We start from the raw sequence: 24,728 nt of genomic DNA on the forward strand, positions 1-24,728 counted from the left end.
CAGAATGTTCACCTTGATGATATCTAGGTTAGTTTTGAAACTGGGCCACGTGCCGTCAAAAGCTAGGTCAGTAGGTCAAATAATAAAAAAACCTTTTGACCTCTATAGAGGCCATAGTTTTCATGGGATCTGTATGAAAGTTGTTCTGAATGTTCATCTTGATGATATCTAGGTCAGATTTGAAATTGGGTCAACTGTGGTCAAAAACTAGGTCAGTAGGTCTGAAATTAGAACAATCTTTTGACCTCTCTAGAGGCCATATTTTTCAATGGATCTTCATGAAAATTGGTCTGAATGTTCACCTTGATGATATCTAGGTCAGTTTCTAAACTGGGTCATGTGCGGTCAAGAACTAGGCCAGCAGGTATAAAAATAGAAAAACCTTGTGACATCTCTAGAGGCCATATTTTTCAATAGATCTTCATGAAAATTAGTGAGAATTTTTACTGTGATGATATCTAGGTCAAGTTCAAAACAGGGTCATGTACCTTTGAAAACTAGGTCAATAGGTCAAATAATAGAAAAACCTTGTGACCTCTCTAGAGGCCATATTTTTCAATGGATCTTCATGAAAATTGGTCAGAATTTTTATCTTGATGATATCTAGGTCAAGTTCAAAACTGGGTCACATGAGCTCAAAAACTAGGTCACTATGTCAAATAATAGAAAAAACGACGTCATACTCGAAACTGGGTCATATGGGAACAGGTGAGCGATTCAGGACCATCATGGTCCTCTTGTGTATAAAATATTATATTCAGTAAACTATAGCACCCCTTTACTTGGATTAGTTCAATATTAAAAGTACATTTATGCCCGAATGCACAACGTATATCTATAATAGGATGTTTCAGGACAGGGTGATAACTTTTGACTGTTGCAGTCCCAGGAATAGCAACTATGAAATACCAGATCATAAGCCATCCTGATACTGTGAAATCATTAATATTCATGGGGGACTAATTTTCGTGGTTGAGTCAATCCACGAAATTTAATCCCAACGAACAAGTAAATTTCCCATTCATTTTATGTTCAAAAGTTGAAATCCACAAATTCATATCCCCACAAAATTGCCATTTTGACCAAAACGACGAAATTTCATGCCCACTAAATTCAGTGATTTTACAGTAAGCCAAATTCGAAGGCTAGATAAGCAGATGCATGCGCTTAAGCAGCCAAATTTAATGGTTGAATGTGGTCCTTCAAAATTAGCAAAAAATGGCCATTTTTAAGATGATACAAACAGTTACAAAATTAATGTAGTAAGGTGTTCTTCATTTTTTTTTTATAAATGCAATATTGGTGACAGGTTTTCATGTTCTAACGTAATATAAAACTAGGAACATTGCCATATCCGGTTTGCAGGTTCAGGTTGAAGCCACAAATATATTTAAGTTTAATATATGTATAAGAGGTTTTTAACAACAATATATTCATGTATATCCTGTATAGTTGTTTCATTTAGGTTATCAGTGACAAACATTTATTAGTAATAGGTTAACTAATCAGGATATTGATAGGGCCATGATGATGATATGATCAAAGCTATCGTTCATGATGAGCCAATTTCCACAATCGGTTGTGGGTCACACAGAACAAATTCAAAGCCATAAGTGCTGACCTCTTTCTGAAATTTCAGTTCAATATTTTTTGGGTGAGTGGTATTTTGCTTGTCTGGCTGTTTGTTTATACATCCACCTACGTAATGTCTTCCTGTTGAAGCCACCTCTAAGGTAATTGAGTTCTTTCGAACTTCGAGCTCAGTTACCAGCTCATGGGACAAGCTCTGTTACCAACTCATAAGGCAAGTTCAATTATCAACTCATGGGGCAAGTTCAGGTACCAACTCATGGGACAAACTTTGTTACCAACTCAGGGGAAAGCTTTCTTACCAACTCTATGGACAAGCTTAGTTACCAGCTCATTAATTCATTTGACAAGCTCAGTTACCAACTCATAGAACAAGCTCAGTTACCAACTAATAGGACAAGCTCAGTTACCAACTCATGAGCAAAGCTTAGTTAACAACTCATGAGCCAAGCTCAGTTACCAGTTGATGAGACAAGCTCATTTACCAACTCATGACCCAAAGCTCAAAGTTAGCAACTCATGAGACAAGCTCTGTAACCAGCTAATGGGACAAGCTCAGTTAATATTTCATGAGACAAGCTTCAGGCACCAACTCATGAGACAAGCTCAGTTACCAACTCATGAGACAAGCTCAGTAACCAGCTAATGGGACAAGCTCAGTTACCAACTAATGGGGCAAACTCAGTATCCATCTAATGGTTCAAGCTCAGTTACCAACTGATGAGACAAGCTCAGGCACCAACTCATGAGACAAGCTCAGTAACCAGCTAAAGGGACAAGCTCAGTTACCAACTAATTGGGCCAGCTCTAGTTCCAACTCCTGGAACAAGCTCATTTACCAGTGATTTTGAACAAAATTGTGTATATGACTTTTGAGTTTTATACCTTTCTTTTTCTCTTTCAGGCTCAGGCCTTGTACACATTTGAAGGTGACACAGGAAGTGGTGAACTCAGTTTCAATGAAGGAGAAACACTGACAATAGTACAACAGGTTAGTACAGTGTGCTGTATAGGACAAGCTTGCTGTTTATGCCGCAATATACAATCTGTCACAATATTAATTATAAATGCTGTTTTAGTTTCTTTTTTATGTTGAAAAATAGGTTAATTTTTAGTTGAATTTAAAAAAAAAAATGTGATGTGCTGGGAAAAAAAAAATACATTGTATAGTGCTGATTTAATGCTAGACTGATTGCAGTCAATGATAATGCCAACATTTTACACTAACACATTCAAGGATTTTGGGGATTTATGAAGCTGATTGCTTACAACTAAAAACTTCAGTATAATGTTAAAGGTTACTGAAGTAGATTCAGGGGTCACGCTGTCGATCGCCACTTGAGCCGTTTGCGACTAAAAATTAAATGTGGCTCAGAAATTTTCTAATTGGCGAAAATGGCCCGAAGCTATATCTGTCTGCAAAACTACGAATATTGCCAGTTTTACGAAACAAAAGGTGTGAAAAATCGAAAATCTGTGTAGACACAACATCCGTTAATATTGAAAGGGAGGGAGCCAATTTGCAAATTTTTTATTTGATCAGGCAGTTAATTGGCGATAATTAGATTACTGAATAACAAACTAGATAATTATAATCATCATTTTGTGCACTTGATACGATTTTATGAGCAATCGGCCGTTAGACAATTTTCAATGATTGCCGAGGGTTAGTTTGGGCAAAAACATACAAAAATGCTTTAGACAAGCAGAAATTGTAAGTATTGAATAGCTATGATGATAGAAAAGCAATAAAACATAGGTATTTTATCAAATATTTAATTCTAACTTACGTTTTCCGAATTTGTCACCCGTTTTCGCGACCGTGATTTTCGGATATTTCTGTCATTTCTGACGAGATTTTTTAGTGCAGTCTTAATAAAAAGCCAATAAAAAGTCTACATTTAAGAAAAATTTGACAACTGTTGCTAAAGGAGCTCTTATTTTGAAGTAATTTTCGAGAATAAAACATGAGAAGGCATCAAACCCCACCCACTTATAGGCAATGTGCAAAACAAGACACTTGTTTTTTTTTTTAAATTTTTTTTCTTTTTTGACATCTTTATTTTAAATGAGATTTTCAGAATTTTTTATTACATGTAAATGGCAGATGTTTATAAAAATGATAATTTTAGAAATTAACACAAATTGATTTTTTAAATAGCTTTTTAAAGGGTTACTAAGAAATATGTAATAACTACATTAATTTCTTGAGTAGTATGAGTACTTTGGTACATATAATGTAGTCCTACAAGAACGTCAGTTTTATCTTCGGAAAAAGCAGTGGCTCAGAGAAAAAAAATCCCAGTGTGACCCCTGAGATTGCTTAGTTCAAATCTGATATTTCTGCAAATTTCCAAAATGGATAAATATTGCACAAGACACAAACATATAAAAACATCCAAAATTTGGCCCAAACATCCAAAAGCACTTTCAAAATGTACAAGAACTTCAGTAAAGTTAATACTTGTAATTTGAGATGCACCATGAGAAAACAAACATAGTGCATTTGCGACCAGCTTGGATCCAGACCAGCCTGCGCATTCGCGCAGTCAGATCCATGCTGTTCGCTTACAGTTTCTCTAATTGCAATAGACTTTGAAAGCGAACAGTATGGATCCTGACCAGTCTGCGCAGATGCGCAGGCTGGTCTGGAGCCATGCTGGTCGCAAATGCACTATGTTTGTTTTCTCATTGTGTGGCTTACTTGTTTATGCATGCCTTCTTCCATGTGTTTTATCATAGACGAAGAGATGTGCATTTGCTTTTATAACTGATTTGAATGTACCATCAGTCATTTTTCTTAAACCTTTCATGCTAAGCACTCAGTTCTGTGTGAAAATTTGTTTGAACCTTAAAATGCACACTCTAGCTTTCCTTGTGGTTATGATACATGGTGAAAATGGTCAGATTATTAGAGCACTTTTGACTTTTATTTATAATTTCTCATGTTCAGTGTTTTTGTTTTATCTGTTTAAAAATGCTTTTCATAATTCTTGTTTGTTTTATGTCTTGCGTATAGCAGGTAACTATAGATTTATTAGATATGGAGATCCCACTGGTTTTTTTTTTTTCACATTTGTAGATTGTCACTTTTGAAGTGGCCATCTTGTTGATACTTTAAAAATTGTTTGGCTTATGCAGAATGGATAAAGTTAACATTTTGTTAAAAAAGATGTGATATCTAGGCCTAAAGCACAATTATTTTAATTAAAATTTATTAAGTAATTTCAACTTTTATTAAAGGTAATGGACTGATAATGACACTTGGCAATGTCTTTGTGATTATGTATTCTTATTAGGCAATTCGGCATTCTTTTGACTCAAATGTAGCTCAGTTTGAGCATAAAAAAACAATGAATGCTGAAATCACATACAGAAAATAGGTCCTTGCCTATTATCATTATGGGTCCACTATATGAAGTATTTACGATGCAAAGGTTTTGTAAACACCTTTTTCTCAACAAAATTTAGTACTGCAAGATGACTGTTTTCAAATGTGACTTGTCACCATTTTTCATATTTTCAGAGTTGCTGAAATAAAATTTCTCTAGTTTAAGTGATTACTGTGAAATCATTTAATTTCGTGGGCATGAATTTTCGTGGTTTTGGTCAAAATGGCTATTTCTTGGGGATATGAAATCGCGGATTTCAACTTTTGAACAAAAAATGAATGGGAATTTTACTTGCGTGTTGGGATTAAATTTAGTGGATTGACTCAGCCATGAAATCCATGAAAATTAGTCCCCCACGAATATTAATGATTTCACTGTACTGTATTTCTTCTAAAGATTTAGTACAGTTTCAGTTTTTATGGAAATAAAAATGCTCAAGTGATAAATTTTTATTGGACTGTAGCTTTTACAAAATGTTTGCACTCATTGCCACTCTTACAAGAAAAAGATTTCCGTGAAAATACCATGATATTTTGCCACAAACATTTGCATTAGATTGTCATGCTGTGAAATCAGTAATATTTATGGGATACTTATATTTAGTGGATATCATGGTTGCATCAGTCCACAAAATTAAATTGTAACAAATAGGCATATTTTCTTTTTATATTAATTTTGTAGATTTGAAATCCACCAAATTAATGTCTTCACGAAATAGATGTTTTGGCAAAACCACAAAGTGTAATGTCATTTTAAAGAATATTACAAAGAAATAATGATAGTGGTTACATTATTAAAAAAATCGTCATTACTGTTACACCAGGATCAGTTTCAGCAGCTCTGTTACAGAATTTAGAAATTACTAACTTGTTGAGATTCCAACTTTTAAAGCTACTCATTCACAGATTGACTGAGCAGAACGAAAATGTTCATCAATAAAACAAAACTTTGTAATGCTTTTCTCAGCCCATTGAAATATGGATTTGTTTCAGAAAAACAAATTGTTAGGGTTTTTATATCAAGTCCATTGTTACAAAATTGAATGTGAAAGAAAATTTCTTCCGTTTAAATGATCTGTGAACAATATGCCTAATTTGCTAACTGAAAAGAGTTAAGTTTATACCAATTAGTGTCATTTAATGCACTAAAATTCAAACAAAAATATTAATTAGCACATTAAGCAACTACTTTATCTGGTGCACATGATTCTGGTTCATGTTGAATATAGTTTAATATTAGTTAACTTAACACAAGTTCCTTCCCTGGTTGCAAGTGAAAAGCTGTTGTCCAGGTTGCAAAAAATCTCAACTGGTGGTTGACTGGGGCCTTTTGCTTCTAGCGGAGTTGCCTCATTGTCCCAATTGCTTCTGGTGGATTTGCCTCACTGTCCCTCAAGACTGCATTCACCTGAGCTTGTTTAGAAAGAATGGTAATGGTTTTCAAGATGCTTACTTTTCTGCTTCAACACTGCGCTTTCTTGAACCAAACCTTTTATGAAATATGGGATGCCAAAATTACATAGACTTGTCAGTTCTGCTCTGATTGCTCCACTTTATTACTGTACATGACAACATGCAGTCAGACTATCATGGGTATCGATGATGTTAATATTGATTATGAATGGTAGTCATAGTTTTCAAGAGCTGAATGTCTCAAACCTCAGCCTTATCCTACTTGCATACTTAACATTGAAACAATTGAGCTGATAAAAGAAATACTTGTTTTGTACTGAAACAATGGAGTTGATAAAAGAAATACTTGTACTGTATTTGCTTTCTTGTATCTCGGTTTCTTGAAAGTATTCCTTGAACCACAATGCATCTTGTTTGGTTTATCATAGAAAGAAATAGATATTATTTCTGAAAGGCAGCATTGTTAAAAAATTTAGTCTGGTCAAGAGGTACTCTTCATCAATTCCTTAGTATGAGATCATTTTTAAAATAAGTCAAGCATTTAGAATGGTATGACTCAGGCAGAAAAAAACTTTTTTCAAATAAATAGATTTTCCTATCCCTCTATGTTTATGTGTTTTCCTAGAAATAATGTTCTATCATTTCCTTTATTGTATATATGATATAACTTTTTACCTCTAACTTTCATATATATTTCACTTTTGTTTGTATAGAAGTATTAGTTGATTTTTTGCTGTAAACAAGTATTTCTTAGCTCACCTGAACATTGTTCGGGGTGAGCTATTAGTATAGATGGATAGTCCAGTGTCTGTTGTTCTGCGTCCTGCGTCAACATTTTTACTTAAACATATTCTCCTCTGAAATTACACGAAACTTGGTTAGTAATATCCTGGTATGGACCTTTATCAAGTTTGAACAAATGCTTCACCTTGAGCCCTTTTAGGGGCCACCAGAGTTAAAAATAGAAAAAACCTTTAAAGAAATTCTTCTCATGAACAGCTTGATGGATCTTCATCAAAGTTAGCCTGTAGCATCATTATAAGGTCTTCTTCTAAATTTATTCAAATGGGGTCACTTGGCCCCTTTTTGGAGCCACTAGAACTAAACATAGAAATACCCTTAAAAGACTTCTTCTCATGAACTGCTACATGGATCTTCAAGGTCCTCTCCCAATTGTATACAAATGGGGGCACTTGGCTTCAGAGGTAAAATTAGATGTGCCTTTAAACAACTTCTTCTCATGAATTGCTAGATGGATCTTTATCAAACATGGTCTGTAGCATCATTATTAGGTCCTCTCCAAATTTTATACAAATGGGGGCAATGGGGGCACTTTGCCCCATTTAGGGAGCAGCTAGAACTAAAATTAGTAATACCTTTAAATAACTTCTTGTCATGAACTGTTTGATGGATTTTCACCAAACTTGGTCTGTTTGATTATTATAAAGTCCTCTCTCAAATTTATTCAAAAGGTGGCAGTTGGTCCTTTATAGGGGCCGCAAAGGCTAAAACTGAAAAAAAAACTTTTAATGACTACTTCTCAGGAACTGCTCAATGGATCTTCTTCAAAATTGGTCTTTGGCATCAGTATAAGGTCCTCTCCAAAATGAGCTCAATGGGGTTGGAAGTTGGGGAGGGGAAGGGGCATTTAGGTCCTTTTAGGGGCCTCTTACAATAGGCTGCCTTTTAATGACTTCTTCTCATAAAACGCTCGATGGATCTTCATCAAACTTGATTGGTAGCAGCAGTATAAGGTCTTTTAACAAATTTGTTCAATTGGAGACACTTAGCCCCTTTTAGAGGCAGCTAGAGTTAAAAATAGAAATACTTTTAAGTAACTTCTCCTCATGAACTGCTTGATGGGCCTTTATCAAACCTTGTCTGGAGCATCATTATAAGGTCCTTTACCAAGTTTTTTCAACTGGGGGCACTTGGCCCCTTGAGCTTAAAATAGAAATACCTTTAAAGTACTTCTTCTTATTAACCGCGTAATGGATCTTCATCAAACTAGGTCTGTAACATCATTATAAGGTCTTATGCCAAATTTGTTCAAGTGGGGTCACTTGGGCCCTTTTAGGGATCACTAGAGTTCAAGTAGAACACCTTTATATGATTTCTTCTGATGGTTATGCGTTTTTGGAGCATGACAGCAAAATATGAAAAAAAACTTAAAATAACTTTTTTTAATGAACAGCTAAAAGGATTTTCACCAAACCTAGTTAGAAGCAAAGTCAGATGGTTAAGGTTCTCTTCAGGTGAGCGACTTTACTTAACCAGTTTCTGCACTCAAATAATTTTTCATTACCTTGCTTCTAGAATTATCATTACAGAAACCATTTAATGAATTACTAAACTATAATTTTTATGCCCTACCTGGGCATATTCCATTCAGTCAGTGGCTTAACCAGACATGAAAAATAGCAAGGTCAGAAACTTCACAAGGGTCTTTGAAATGCATTGATGAAAAAAGGCTGCTGTGGGTTTAGCTAGAATTCTTTCCTGTGAGAAAGCTGTCCAGTTGGTTTATGGAAGTTTAAATAGGCACACTTCCATGATGAAATAATAGTAGAAGGGGCACCTAGGGTCTTCCTTCACTATCATGTTGATATGGCATTATATCCAACAAAACAAAACAAACTGAAGTTTTATTGTAACATGTACTAGAAGTCTTCTGAAATTGTTAATAATGGATTGTGCTATGCTGGTTCCCAGTTCTGTTGCTAGTGCGCTTGGTAGAAAGTAACCAAGACAACATTCTTTTGCAGTTGTTAGCTCACCTGAGCACGAAGTGCTCAAAGGTGAGCTTTTGTGATCGCCCTGTGTCCGTCATCGTCCGTCGACCGTCTGTCGTCAACAATTTGACTGTTAACACTCTAGAGGTCACAGTTTTGGCCCAATCTTAATGAAACTTGGTCAGAATGTTACCCTCAATAAAATCTTGGACGAGTTCGATATTGGGTCATCTGGGTTCAAAAACTAGGTCACCAGGTCAGATGAAAGGAAAAGCTTGTTAACACTCTAGGGGTCACAATTTTGGCCCAATCTTAATGAAACTTGGTCAGAGTATTACTCTGAATAAAATCTTGGACGAGTTCGATATTGGGTCATCTGGGGTCAAAAACTAGGTCACCAGGTCAAATCAAAGGAAAAGCTTGTTAACACTCTAGAGGTCACAATTTTGGCCCAATCTTAATGAAACTTGGTCAGAATATTACTCTCAATAAAATCTTGGACGAGTTCGATATTGGGTCATCTGGGGTCAAAAACTAGGTCACCAGGTCAAATCAAAGGAAAAGCTTGTTAACACTCTAGAGGTCACAATTTTGGCCCAATCTTAATGAAACTTGGTCAGAATATTACTCTCAATAAAATCTTGGACGAGTTCGATATTGGGTCATCTGGGGTCAAAAACTAGGTCACCAGGTCAAATCAAAGGAAAAGCTTGTTAACACCCTAGAGGTCACATTTTTGGCCCAATCTTAATGAAACTTGGTCAGAATGTTACCCTTAATAAAATCTTGGACGATTTCGATATTGGGTCATCTGGGGTGAAGAACTAGGTCACCAGGTCAAATCAAAGGAAAAGCTTGTTAACACTCTAGAGGTCACAATTTTGGCCCAATCTTAATGAAACTTGATTGGAGTGTTATCCTCAATATAGCCTTGGACGAGTTCGATATTGGGTCATCTGGGGTCAAAAACTAGGTCACCGGGTCAAATCAAAGAAAGCTTGTTAACACTGTAGAGGCCGCATTTATGACTGTATCTTCATGCAACATGGTCAGAATGTTAATATTGATGATCTTAAGGTCCAGTTTGAATCTGTGTCATGTAGGATCAAAAACTAGGTCACCCAGTCAAATCAAAGGAAAAGCTAGTTTACACTGTAGAGGCCACATTTATGACCATATCTAAAGAAACTTGGTCAAAATGTTAATCTTGATGATCTATAGCTCAAGTTCAAATCTGGGTTAGGTGTGGTCAAAAACTAGGTCACCAGGTCAAATCAAAGGAAAAGCTTGTTAACACTCTAGAGGCCATATTTATGACTGTATCTTCATGAAACTTAGTCAGAATGTTAAACTTGATGATCTTTAGGACAAGTTCGAATCTGGGTCATGTCGGGTCAAAAACTAGGTCACCAGGTCAAATCAAAGGAAAAGCTTGTTAACACTCTAGAGGCCATATTTATGACTGTATCTTCATGAAACTTAGTCAGAATGTTAAACTTGATGATCTTTAGGACAAGTTCGAATCTGGGTCATGTCGGGTCAAAAACTAGGTCACCAGGTCAAATCAAAGGAAAAGCTAGTTAACACTTTAGAGGCCACTTTTATGACCATATCTTAATGAAACTTGGTCAGAATGTTAATCTTGATGATCTTTAGGTCAAATTTAAATCTTGTTCATGTGGGGTCAAAAACTAGGTCACTAGGTCATATCAAAGGAAAAGCTTGTTAACACTCTAGAGGCCACATTTATGACTGTAACTTCATGAAACTTAGTTAGAATGTTAAACTTGATGATCTTTAGGTCAAGTTTGAATCTGGGTCATGTCGGATCAAAAACTAGGTCACGGGGTCAAATCAAAGGAATAGCTAGTTAACACTTTAGAGGCCACATTTATGACCATATCTTAATGAAACTTGGTCAGAATGTTAATCTTGATGATCTTTAGGTCAGTAGGTCAGGTGAGCGATACAGGGCCTTCATGGCCCTCTTGTTTTTTTTCTTGTGACTGTTCTGTCTGTTCATTCTAAACATTCAAGAACACTATTCTGTTTTACACTGTTGACAAAGTGCAGAGTACTTTGAGAGGTTATCTGATGAATCCATTTTTGTAAGAAATGGGTATTGCAAGCAAAAATATTTTCATATATATTAAGGAGGTTGGGAAAAGGAAATAATTTGTTAAGATAAATGCACTTTTCATCTGAATAGTGTTAGATAGATATGCATGTTTAGTGATACGTGTAATCAGCTAGTTTTGATGTAATCTATTTGAGATGTTTCTAAGAAATTGATAAGATATAGTCATTATTTCTTTAAGATATTTCTGAACTTTGTTCTTAGTTTGTTATATCTGAAGTCATGTGATGTTTTATATCAGGATAACCTAGAATCCAGTCAGGATATCTCTGAATTAAATGTAGGTCTCATGGACCTAATATTTTTACCATTCAATAGAAAATCGGTTAATATACAACAAAGAAAACTTTCATTAAAATCTTCACATAGTAGACACTTTCCTAGATACGAAAATGTTATTAAAATTGTGATTTTCTCATAGACTCCCATGTGAGGGGTTGATAAGATTTTACCTTTTAGAAAGGATGGGCATTACACTGTAGTTAACACAGTGATGGTTTCAGTTATTTGTTCCGCACCTGGTCAGTTATTTGCAGAGTAGTGTTCAATTTTAGCACAGCATCCATAAACTGAAATACACTGAAAACGGCATTGAACCCAAATCTGAAATACAGTTTATAAATGGCATTTAATACAAATCTGAAAAACTGTTTAAAATGGCATTGAACCCAAATCTGAAATAGTGTTTATAAATGGCATTTAATACAAATCTGAAAAACTGTTTGAAATGGCATTGAACCCAAATCTGAAATACTGTTAATAAATGGCATTTAATACAAATCTGAAAAACTGTTTAAAATGGCATTGAACCCAATTCTGAAATACTGTTAATAAATGGCATTTAATACAAATCTGAAAAACTGATGAAAATCGCATGAAACCCAATTCTGAAATACTGTTTAAAATAGCATTGAACCGAATTCTGAAATACTGTTGAAAATGGCATTGAACCAATTTCTAAAATACTGTTTATAAATGGCATTGAATCCAATTCTGAAATGCTGTTGAGAATTGCATTGAACCAAAATCTATAATGCTGTTGAAAATGGCATTTAACCCAAATAAAAAAATTAAAAAAAACAACAACAAACAAACTAAATTCTGTACTTTATGAGATCCTGGAGGGCAAGTTTTCTTTTATAATTTCTATAATTTTGCAAAAGAGTCTTCTCGGTATATCAATGTACTTTCAATATTTTTTTAGCAAAAATGTGTTCAATAAAATCTGAATTTATTATTAAAATTGTATACAAAAATCATATTTGCCTTCATAGGTCAAGCTATTGATGTGAATTTATTGTATAAAAATATATTTCAGGATGTGGGAGATGGCTGGTGGGAAGCAAGAAATTATCTTGGAAATGTAGGACTTATACCACAAGCATATGTAGAGGTACATTTTGTACTTTGTATTAGATTAACTTATTTGACTTCTTTTTTCAGACACATAACAAGTATCATTTAATAATAATCAAGTTTGTTCTTTATTAATTTATTAGTTTCATGTTGAGAAAATAGACTGGACCAGAATCAGTCCTCAGTAAGTTGGCTTGGAAACATATTGATTTACTCCAGTCTGTGTGTCTGTCTGTGTGTCTGTCTGTCACAAAGCTTGTCCGCACTCTAAATCGAACATTTCTCATCCGATCTTCACCAAACTTCAACAAAATGTGTCTGCCAATAAGTGCTCGGCCAAGTTCAATAACTAGCAAAATCGGCCTAGGCACTTCGGAATTATGGCCCTTGATTTACCAAAAACACACAGATTTCTTGCGCAGTTTTACCCCTAAACCAGCGCCTATACTACTAGTAGTATAGGCGTCCTTTTGGTGTCAAGAAAGCGCATGCACATGTGGATTAAGTAAACAGCATATAAAGACTGACTTACTATTTAGATGATTAGGCAATTGTGGGAGACATGCGCTTTTCTCAAAGCACCTCTAGTCTTAAGTTTGACTTCTGTAAGGTAGAAGATTTAATATTCTTCACATTTAACACTGATCAGGAATTTAACATCTTGAATAAGTAAAGAATGATGAAAGTTTAATACCTTAACTAAATATAATAGTTGCCTCATAATTAATTGAATATCTTTAATTGTAAATGAAAAAATAAAGTTATTTTGTTCTATCACTGTATAGATTATTGAGCCCCCAGAACCATCATTTCCTCCTCCTCCCCCTCCAATGCCAACAGCCCCACCACCATCACATAATGGGTGGGGACACGGAGGTGGAGGCATGCCGGAGCCCCAGCACAGTGTGGAGGGATGGGATGATGATGACTGGGATGATGACGATGATGATCATTCAAGTACAAGTACGGGTGGAGCATCAAATTCACATAATCAAACAGTATGTATTAGATGATGATATTGTTGTTGGTAGTGGTAGTGGTGGTAATGATGACCATGATGGTGGCGGTGATGATGATGATGATTATTATTATGCAACGATGATTATAATTATGATTACCAATTGAAGTCAAGGGGAGCACTTAACTCGTGCAGGAGAAACACATTTCTTATTCACATATTTTAACAACATTTATTTTATGGTGGTTACAATAATTTCTTTAAGAGATTATGATGCTGATGATGATGATGATCACTTTCAGGTAAATACTGTCAAGCAATCCATATACTTAAACGGCAACATATGATTACGATTATGCTGAACAATAATGAAATGAAATGTACAGTTGTTTCCTACAGATCCCAGAGAAGATATGAATGCATTTTCACTCTAGGTTTATATTTATATAAGTATACAAACTACACTGTACAAAACCCTCAAAAAAGAAGTGTTAACAACTTCAAATATATGTCAATATTGTCAACACGTCCTTTTATCTTCCCATAATAACATGTAACTGTGAATAATTTTCGAGATATACACACAATATAATCATATAGATAAAAACTGTACTGAAGATTGGCAAAACTTGATCTTGTTTGAAAACCAGGAAGTCTGTTGATCAGTTGGCTTAAAATGTATATTGCACAGCTATTGTCATAATTGTGCAGAAAAGATTAAGGTTCAATTGGTGTTTGGTTACTGCCACTTAGACCAATTGCATACTTTATAGATCATTTCTCTTCATTGACAAGTATATTGTACATTTCAAGGGAGGTTGTTGTGTCTGTAATATAAATTAGGCCTTTTATAAAATAAACTTTGACTTTCTCTATCTATTTGGTATAGTAATAAACTTCTTTTTCATGTTTTTTTTTTCTGCTATGTGTTTAATGTACTGATTAAGTCTGCCTAGTTAATTAAAAATGATGAAATTGTATTATTTGCAGTAATATTGCATTTTTTGGATATTCTTTTTCCTTTGTTAGTTTATAAACTTTAAATTACTTGAACTTCAAGTTTTGTGAAATTTTCTAATCTAGGACTTCCTTGAGAAATCTGTTAGACACAAAAATAACAGGGTTATTACTAAGCTTGAAAAGTTTGGGTTTTTTTTCAAGGTCTGTGAAATGCTCGGAGTTTTGAAAATTTGTCAGTGAAAAACAAAATTTCTGGGAAAGTGAGGGAAATTTAAATTTCAGTGACCAAACTTTAAATCTAAGCTTTAATCTCAAACAAGAAATCCTAAGATTTTGATTCCCCCCCCCCCCCCCCCCCCCCCATCCATCGCTTTGCTTAGTTATACTTGAGTTATGCCTTCCTCCACCTCTGATTCATGTGGGGAAGTTGGCAGTTACTTGCAGAGAACAGGTACTGTTGAAAAACGGCGTTAAACCCAAAACAAACAAACAAACAAACCTTATATAGGTAATTTAAAAGACTATTCATCCACTGATCATATATAATAGTTGTACACATAGGCTGTTTGATAACCTCCAAAATGTTGGTAATTGAAAAAAATGAGTTAAACTGGAATTGGGTGGATTGGCCAGCAGTAGAAGGAGGATTTGGACAAATCTGATGGTTTTGGTCAATGAAAATCATTATTTTGGCAGGGGAAAGTCAGAGAATTTTATTTACCATTGCTGATTGCAGATGTCTGCTTAAGACAAGTTGATATTAGAATAAAGGTCAGTTTGGGAAGTTAGGTGGGTGGCTACTTAAGGGCAAGTGGTTGCTTAATACAGTTGACCACAAAGACATGTCATATTGTACATTTGATTTTTATCATTTTTGCTTGCACAAAGACGAAAAAAAGATGAATCTCAATTTTATTTTTGTTAACTTATAGGATTTGCAAGGACAAGGAAACTTTGGTTTATCGCAGGGCAGGCCAAAAAGTTCTACGTCTCCACCATCTGATATGTCAAAATACGGTACAGTGAAGAAAAGTTTTAACAGGTTAGTATTATCATGATCCACAGTGATTCTAAATAACATAAATTCTTTGAGACTTGTTGCTTAACAATGACATTTTTCCTATTTTGGTTTGCAAACAGCGAATGTGATATAACTTTTCTCGCCTTATTAAAGGAGGAGGACCTTTTAAGCAGTGATGCCTCTCAGCATGTGAAAAATATGGGTAACTGCTGCTGCTTTGGGAATTTATTTGAAATTAGCAATAAATTCTGTATTGTTATCCATACTAGTATTCTGTTAACAAAGAATGGAAAAAAACACAGGAGATTTGTGCTGGTGGTAGTGTGAACATGTTTGGCCAATATAAGAAAAGGATTGACATTCATTTCTCAGCTGCTGTTCCAGGCTTATTATGTCTCCCACACCTCTGTGGTGGGAGACGTATTGATTTACTCCTGTCTGTCTGTCCGTTTGTCACAAATCTCTTGTCCGCACTCCTGTCGAACATTTCTCATCCAATTTTCACCAAACTTGAACAAAATGTGTTTGCCAATAAGTCCTCGGCCAAGTTTGATAACTAGCCAAATCGGCCCAGGCACTTCGGAATTATGGCACTTGAAACATTGTTTTTGATAATCAAAGCACTGAAAGTCTGATTGGGAATAACATTTCTTGTCCGTACTCTAAGTCGAACATTCCTCATCCACTCTTCACCAAACTTCAACAAAATGTGTTTGCCAATGAGTCCTCGGCCAAGTTCGATAACTAGCCAAATCGGCCCAGGCACTTTGGAATTATGGCCAAACATTTTTTTTGATAATCAAAGCACTGAAAGTCTGATTGGGAATTAAGAATATATAGGGAGTAGGGTTTACGCTCGTGTGACCTAGGAACTGAAAGTTTTCTTAGTGGAGTAAGTTATTTATGCCCCAAGACCTAATCATGTCAGATGATTAGGCAGTTGAAGTCTTGGTGCATGGTTGACTCATATACTACTATTCAGATGATTAGGCAGTTGAGGTCTTGGTGCATGTTTGACTCATATACTACTATTCAGATGATAAGGCAGTTGTGGGAGACATGCGCTTTTCTCAAAAGAAGCTCTAGTTTTGAAATGAGCTTTGTCTACTTATAGAGAAAAAATACTATAATTATGGCCTATATCCCTAATTAACTATATTAAAAGATTTTTATGCCCCCCGCATCTACTGATGCGGGAGGCATATAGTGATTGTCCTCTCCGTCCGTCCAACCGTCCATCCGTTTGTCTGTCCGTACAAGGTTAACCGAATGGGACCGTTTCGTCTAGCATCAGTACCCCTTACTAGAATGACTTGATACTAATGCAGATGTAACCTGTGACCATTCCTCATCTTCAAACATCACCTGACCTCAGTTTCACCTTGACCTTGACCTCGTTTTGGACTTAGGCTGCTTTGTATGGGCCATCTCTTGGTTAACCAAATGGGATCGTTTCGTCTAGCATCAATACCCCTTACTAGAATGACTTGATACTAATGCAGATGTAACCTGTGACCATTCCTCATCTTCAAACATCACCTGACCTCAGTTTCACCTTGACCTTGACCTCGTTCTGGACTTAGGTTGCTTTGTGTGGGCTATCTCTTGGTTAACCAAATGGGATCGTTTCGTCTAGCATCAATAACCCTTACTAGAATGACTTGATACTAATTCAGATGTAACCTGTGACCATTCCTCATCTTCAAACATCACCTGACCTCAGTTTGACCTTGAACTTGACCTCGTTTTGGACTTAGGTTGCTTTGTATCCAGGGATCATCCTAGGTCAAAATTTTAAGGAGAAGTGACTTCTCCCTCCACAGAATTTAGGGAGAAGTTGAGGAATTTAAGGAGAAGAATCGGCATAGCATTCAGTTTCCTGCCTATATATATCCACTTTCTATGGGTCTAGCTGTAACTTATAAACAGTAATTATTTAAGGAAATTGATTCTTGCATTATCATTTTCATGAATTTCTAAATAAAGTATACACTTAGCTATGAAAAAGTTGCCCTTAAATTTTTATCCGAAATTTACATGTCCGGAACTCGTAAATTTAACAGGTGCACGATCAAAACGCCGTGAAAATTTTCATTCATGTTTCGATTCTCGTGCTTTTATAATGCCTGATTTTTGCATCAACTTGTTCAGATTTATACATTTAATTAATTTATTTTTTGATTTTTTCGAAAATAATACCAAACTCGTAGATAATGGCGATCTTTTTACAATATTTTGTACGGCAGTTCTGACGTCGGCGAAATCATTTTTTATCCACAGTACCCAAGCAATTCATTTACAGGAATTGACCATAATCATGGTAATTGAAATAATTTTTGAAGTAATCTTTAATAAAATGAAAGAATAATATATAATTGTTGCATAAGATCATGCTCTCTTTAAGTTTATTGGAAGTTTATGTAATAAACGTGGTTTATAAGAAATGTATGTATAGACGTGACGAATCTACTTTCGTTTCATAATCTCATTTTAAAGCTAGCGCGTAACAAATACATACATGTACTTCCGTTTACATTAGTGTAACCTTCGGAGCCTCGTTTTCATTAATGTATCATGTGACGATAAATACTTCAACGAATACACAATTCTACTTTCGTTTAACGTTGGAAAACAACAACTTCCGGAGCCTCGTCTTGAGAAATGAGAAATGCATCACGTGACGAATACACAAAATTTCGACGCTCATTATAATAAATGCATCACGTGATCAAATCCAGCCACTGAAACATGAGCTCTTTGTTCAAAACCGCGCCGAAGCATGCGTCAGCCGCTGAAACACAGTTCTTTGTTTCTAGTCCGTGTTTAGATCAACACAGCCGAGTAACAGCGTGCTTATCCACCATCCATCCCCACCGCTTCTCCTTGTTGAGTAATGCCAACTGGTTACAGGTGAGCTGGTCTCTTCCTTCTTTCTTAGTGGAGTGGCGTTAGGCTTTAATCTAAAGCCTCTACTCCCAAGAAAGAAGGAGGCATACTGGCTCACTTTCTACACCAGACTTTATCTGATTTAAGTTCATCTATGTATATACTTTGAAATATGTCATTATTCTTATCTAGTCATACTTTTCAGTCTGGTGTTTGTTAAGGCCAGTTATGCCAAAATAAAAGAATATTTAAACCAAATAACAACTTTGTATTATTTACTGATATAGACATTGAGTATAAACGGCTTTTTACACGCCGATTGAAAATTTTCAAAATGGCAGCGGCTTACAATATTATTGATTGACACTGTGGGATATTAACACTACGATTGGCTGAAGTTTGACAGGCGAGTAGGCGGGGTTGACTGGATTTATCGATAATTTAATCTAGAATATGCATCAAGTTTTACAACTTTAAGTAAACAGATAATAACTCGCTGAAAAACTCGGCGATTCGGATTTCGCCCGGAGGCGATAATTAGGCGAAGTGGCCGACTTTAAAGCGACGATATCGCTCAGATCGCCTTGTAGGATGATCACTGGTGTCGACAAGGATGCCACCGGGGCATCAAGCGTTTATTGCATGCAGCTTCTTGTTTTCTTCAGATTTTCACAGTTTGCAAAGGCTGGTGGAGAGGCTTTTATGATGGGAAGCTTTCAGTCAAATAATGTATCTGAGGCTGATATGATTACAATAATGGTAAATATTAATCCTTTGGACTATTTGCTATTAAATATTGAGATATTTTCATGGGGAAAAACTTTTGAAATACATCTCTGCTGAAATGCTGCAGGAGCAGTGATGTAGCAGGTAAGACGTCAGCATTTTAACCCAGAGGTTACTTGTCCAAACCACACCTCATAATGCATCAGTTGTTTTATATTTCAACAATGTTTGTTCATTTTGCTGCTGACAAAACATCTCCTTTTGTAATTGTTGTCCAGTATGATCTTCAAAATAACTGCAGTGAAACACAACTCATGCAAGCATTGACAGCTGGAGAACTTGGGCATGCTTGAGCTATTTGTGTGATCTTGGCTGTTTTCCTTATATTTTCTATGTTTGTATTACAAGAAACCCTGGATAATTCTAGTACTTTGCTTACCCTCTAGTCTTGCAGCTTTGGGTGATTAATGTTTTACTGTTTACTGTTAACAATTCTCATATTTTTAAGGTAAACATAGATATAAGTATATGGTATACAGTATTTTTTGGGATTTCAAGAATACTTTAATACACATATGGATGATTGATTTCAGGAAACACAAGATGGTGTTGAATGGAAACCAAACACTCAACCTTATACATGTTCTGTACGGTCACCCAAAAAGGAGAGCAAACTTAAAGGGTTAAAAAGTTATATTGCGTACCAGATAACACCCTCTGTAAGTTCAGTATTTAATCATTATTGTACCTTATGTAAATACTCAATGAAAATTCTCCATTGGTTTAACTTCAATATTCTATCATATTCCCCAGCAATATAATATGTGCAAAAATGCTTTTGGTTTTCTTCGCATTTGACATTTTTGTGCTCCCCCATGAGTGGTTGGGGCATATAGATTTGGTCTCGTCCGTACATCCGTCCGTGCGTACGTCCATCCGTCAGAAGTTCGTGACGCGCCTAGCTCAAAAAGTATTTGATATAATTGATTAAACCTTGCATGAGTCTTTATCATGATATGAACTTGTGCACCTCCTATTTTTCGTCTGGCTCCGCCCCCTATTTTAAGAGTTATGGCCCCTGAAATAGTCAAAAATGCACATTTTCACCTTGTGACACGCCTAGCTCAAAAGTGTTTAATATAGATTCATGAAACCTTGCGTGAGTCTTAATCATGATATGAACTTGCGCACCTCCTATTTTTCGTCTGGCTCCGCCCCCTATTTTCTGAGTAATGGCCCCTGAAATAGTCAGAAATGCACATTTTCACCTTGTGACGTGCCTAGCTCAAAAAGTATTTGATATAAATTGATGAAACCTTGCATGAGTCTTAATCATGATATGAACTTGCACACCTCCTATTTTTCATTTTGGTCCACACCCTATTTTTAAAGTTACGGCCCCTGAAATAGTAAAAAAATGCACATTTTCACCTAATTATGTGTCTAGCTCAAAAAGTATTTGATGTAAATTTATGAAACCTTGCTTGGGTCTTTATCATGATGTATCCTTGCACACTTGGCATTCTTCCTGAGAATCTTAGCATTTATTACAAAGTGTTGGCCCTTGAAATAGCCAAAATAGTGGATTTTTTGTTTGTGATGCTCATAGCTCAAATAGTATATGGCCTAGAATAATGAATCCTTTTCATAAAATGTTTGTTGAGGCTATACCCCATTAAGACTGCAAACATTTGAATTATTTCTCCTTATTTGTGACAAATGTACCAATGGGGGGCACACCCTGTGTCCTACAGACACATTCTAGTTTATATCACGTTTGAATAAAGTAACTGTCAGATATTCATTTGCATTGAGCTACATACACAATAGTCAAATTTGACTAGAAGCTTACTGTTTTTTGCCTTCTAACTGTTCGTCTTATGACAGACAAAATTATCAATATAATAAAATATTAAATCATTTAATCCAATATGGTGGTTTATTCTCCAAAAATATTTAGATCCATTATGTTTACAATATGCTAAAAAAGTTATTGTAGTTCTGAGCGGGTGATATGATATAAATATGGACTGAGGTGTATTCAAGAAAATTGCCTATGTTACAGACTGTTGAAGGACATTCACTAAGAATCACCTGCGCCTCATTGCTGTTGGTCTGAAACCTTGCTTAGAATGTAGAATTGTTTGATATTGGTGATCTGTTGCAGGTTGTGCACTTTGTGAACATTGGATAGCGTTCAGAAGTACTTCTGCTACCGTCTCCTGTTGGAGGTGAAAAGTCCCCATATAACCTAAATTGTGTTAGTGTAATTTATTAACAAGAGAAAAATTCATTAAGCATGCATTAGAGAAAAAATGTGTTACATGTACATGCTTGAAGTGTTTGCAGTATATTTTTATCATTACAGTTCAGTAACATACAAGTGAGTCGACGTTACAAACACTTCGATTGGCTGCACATACAGTTGGAAAACAAATTTACATGTATACCTATCCCGCCCTTACCTGATAAAGCGATATCTGGTAAGTTTACATATATTGTATGTTATTCCAGTTGGGTTACAAAATTTTTGATGTTTTCATGGAAATTGTTGGTCTCCATGGTAATGCTGAAATCAGGATATTTAGATACTTTTGGTTCCAAAATAATAGTACTCTGAAAATGGCATTTAACAACAGCTTTTGCTTTACAAAAAAGTCTTACATCAAATGCAGTTATCTCGGATCAAAAAGTGTTTCTCCATTAGTGGCCCTAAGCATTCTGAAAATAATAATATACATTGCTATAACTTTGATTTAGAGATTAAATGCATGTCATTTGGCCAAAAGTTTTCATTTTCAATAAAAGGAAAGTTCATAAAATCTCAAGGTAGTTTTAAATTTTCACCTGCACTTCACAAGTGTGCAAGCTTAAATTCCAGCCAAGCGTATTTTCATTGCTTCAGATATGTTGACATTTATGGTATTGTCCATTTTAAACACATCTTTAACATACAATGTCTGGCTTTAAACCTGGAACGTCTGACATCTTAGTTCATATTTATTCCATCAGTGGAGCTTGTATCCCAGAATCTCTTTCTCTTCATCTCTGTTTGCTTCAGACCAATCATTAAAACTTTCCTCTGCTTTGATTGTTTGGATCATTTGGCTTATGCTATAGTCATTTTCTTTCTTTAGGTTACTATATGTATAAGCGTTTTAGTTTTATTGTTTGTAGAATGGCTTTCAGCTGTTACAATCAAATTTTACCTCATAGAAATTTTGATTTCACTTTACAATGTTCTGCAGAAAAGTACATTTAGGTTTCTTTAGGGATATATTTATAAGCTTTTTATGATACTTACTGGTTTTGTATGTACCTGGAGATAAAACTATGCTGTATAACAGTAAATTTCTTGTCTCTGATCAGTTTGGATAAAGGAATATGTTGTGCCAGTATTTCATCTTTTTTTTTTTAAATTATAAAACTTAAACTTAAAGTCTTGAATCTTTTGTTATATTTTAGATTATAATTTGATATTAAGAGAATCTTAGTTACAATGTTTAAAACTACGGTTTTAATGCAGTTCATAGTCATAGATATGTGCTTGACTGAAAAAGCCAATGAATTTGCTGTATCTTAAACTGGAAGTATATTGTCATGCTAATATCAATTCAATCATTTGTATGGAAATTCATCATATGAGCCACGCCATGGGAAAACCAACATAATGGGTATGCGACCAGCATGGATCCAGACCAGCCTGCGCATCTGCGCAGTCTGGTCAGGATCCATGCTGTTCGCTAATAGTTTCTCCAATTCCAATAGGCTTTAAAAGCGAACAGCATGGAGCCTGACCAGACTGCGCGGATGCGCAGGCTGGTCTGGATCCATGCTGGTCGCATACCCACTATGTTGGTTTTCTCATGGCATGACTCATATACTGTAAAATCATTTAATGTAATGGATATAAAAAGTGATTTTTGCCTGGAAAACACTATTTCTTTGGGGTATGAATTTGTGGATTTCTACTTTATCAAGGATTGTCACAACCATGACACCATGAAAAAAATAGTTCCCCATGAATATTATTGATTTCACAGTATGTTAGATGTGTTCATTATATGTAGATGTCTTCATTTAAAATTACTGTTTGAGTGTTTAGTTTTGCATTTTTTCATGATTTTCATAAAGTGCAATGGCATGTATTTTGCAAAGTTAAAAGGATGTATAGATCATTGTCAAAAATGGTATTTTGATTATACCGAGTGCTAGACGGATACAAGTTTCGGTCCAAACAACTGTTTCATATAGCTTTGAATAAGTTGGTTTCACATTTTACGGATAAGAGGCATGAGACTTTATTTTGTTTGTTTTTGATTTTATTTTGGGGAATTTTTGCATCTTTTAAATCCACAAAAAATAGTCCTCAGTGTGTACTAATGATTTCACTGTAAATTTGTTTAGGCACAAATACTCACTTACACAGTAATTGTCTCCTGCAGATGTTTATCTGTCTTCCTAACTTGTTTATGTTTGTTTCTTAATTTATTTGATGATCTGTATATTTGTGCCCTGTAATATTTCACTGACTTTGTGTATGTATGTACTGTGTATGTTCTAACTATTCCACCAACAGACGTTACAAAGTCAAGAAGGGGTAGCATAAAGAAAGGAAGTAAATTGCTTTTTTGTTATTCTGTTTTGGTGAAAGTTATGTACATTTAGTATTATATACTCATTGAAGCCATAGGCTTTAATGAGCTATTGTGATCAGTCTTTGTCTAATGTATTAGGAACCATTGTTAGTAGTTTCTAAACTTTGGTTAAAACTTGAAAGTTACATTAAGTGCTGTTGGCACTGGTTGGAAGAAAGATGGTCAAGGTCTCCATATGTTTTGATGTCTTTAGGAAGAAAAATCTTTGACAGGAATCGCTATCAATGTGAAAGTTGATTGTTCCACTTCAAAAGTGGTTTGTCACCTCTCACAGACTAATGGCTCCAACTTTGGAGCCACTGGCGCAAACTTTTTATGATAACTGAGCGATTGTTTATCACAATTGAAAATGTTCGAACATTTGTGAAACTTTTCTTGAAGCAAATTTGTTGGTGCAAAGTGAAATTGTCCCAGAGGAAACCCTGCTTCACAAGGTTTTTCACAGTCATTTATCACAACATTGAGGAATATACTCATACAGTTAAAATAAGATGTTTCGCAACATTATGATTTTCTATTTGGGTAAAGTGGAGCACATACCAGGGACCGAAGCTTGTCTTAATATCATTACTGTCAGCCATATGTTGCGTTAAATTAACTCTTTCTCAAAGTACTCCTCTGTATGCTCCGTACCTCTTACATGTATCAGACTTGAAAAAAATCACAAAAAAAGTTTTAGTAAAATTACTTTTTTACCAAAACTGTAGTTAATTAGATGTAGGCACAGTAAGAGTGTGTGTAAAACTACTGCAGTCAGGGGCCAGTAAAATTGATTTATTTGAAGTGTTTTTTTTAGAGCCCACCCCCTTATACCCCAGTCACACATACGGCACGGATAGCTACGTCTAGCCACGGATAGAAACGTAGTAATCGATCCGTACCTGAGCCATAACTAAAAAT

At 35.3% G+C, this 24,728-nt stretch overlaps 1 protein-coding gene across 10 annotated transcripts in view; it reads left to right on the forward strand.

The window, feature by feature from the left end:
* LOC123536697 (sorting nexin lst-4-like) overlaps window positions 1-24,728 on the forward strand; it is a 58,311-nt gene that overhangs the window by 13,392 nt on the left and 20,191 nt on the right. For 3 of the 10 annotated variants that reach the window (XM_045320058.2, XM_045320065.2, XM_045320060.2), the window contains exons 2-9: window positions 2,495-2,581; window positions 12,579-12,656; window positions 13,405-13,617; window positions 15,470-15,579; window positions 19,110-19,203; window positions 19,764-19,889; window positions 21,539-21,653; window positions 21,979-21,999. In XM_045320058.2, the coding sequence (XP_045175993.1) occupies window positions 2,495-2,581; window positions 12,579-12,656; window positions 13,405-13,617; window positions 15,470-15,579; window positions 19,110-19,203; window positions 19,764-19,889; window positions 21,539-21,653; window positions 21,979-21,999 (844 nt within the window). Of the gene's footprint in view, window positions 1-2,494; window positions 2,582-12,578; window positions 12,657-13,404; window positions 13,618-15,469; window positions 15,580-19,109; window positions 19,204-19,763; window positions 19,890-21,538; window positions 21,654-21,978; window positions 22,000-23,749; window positions 23,789-24,728 lie in introns of all 10 variants that reach the window. The other 7 variants (XM_045320059.2, XM_045320062.2, XM_045320063.2 and 4 more) reach the window with 4 other exon arrangements.

The sequence above is a fragment of the Mercenaria mercenaria genome, chromosome 17 (assembly GCF_021730395.1).
Source record: "Mercenaria mercenaria strain notata chromosome 17, MADL_Memer_1, whole genome shotgun sequence".
Classification (NCBI taxonomy): Eukaryota; Metazoa; Mollusca; class Bivalvia; order Venerida; family Veneridae; genus Mercenaria; species Mercenaria mercenaria.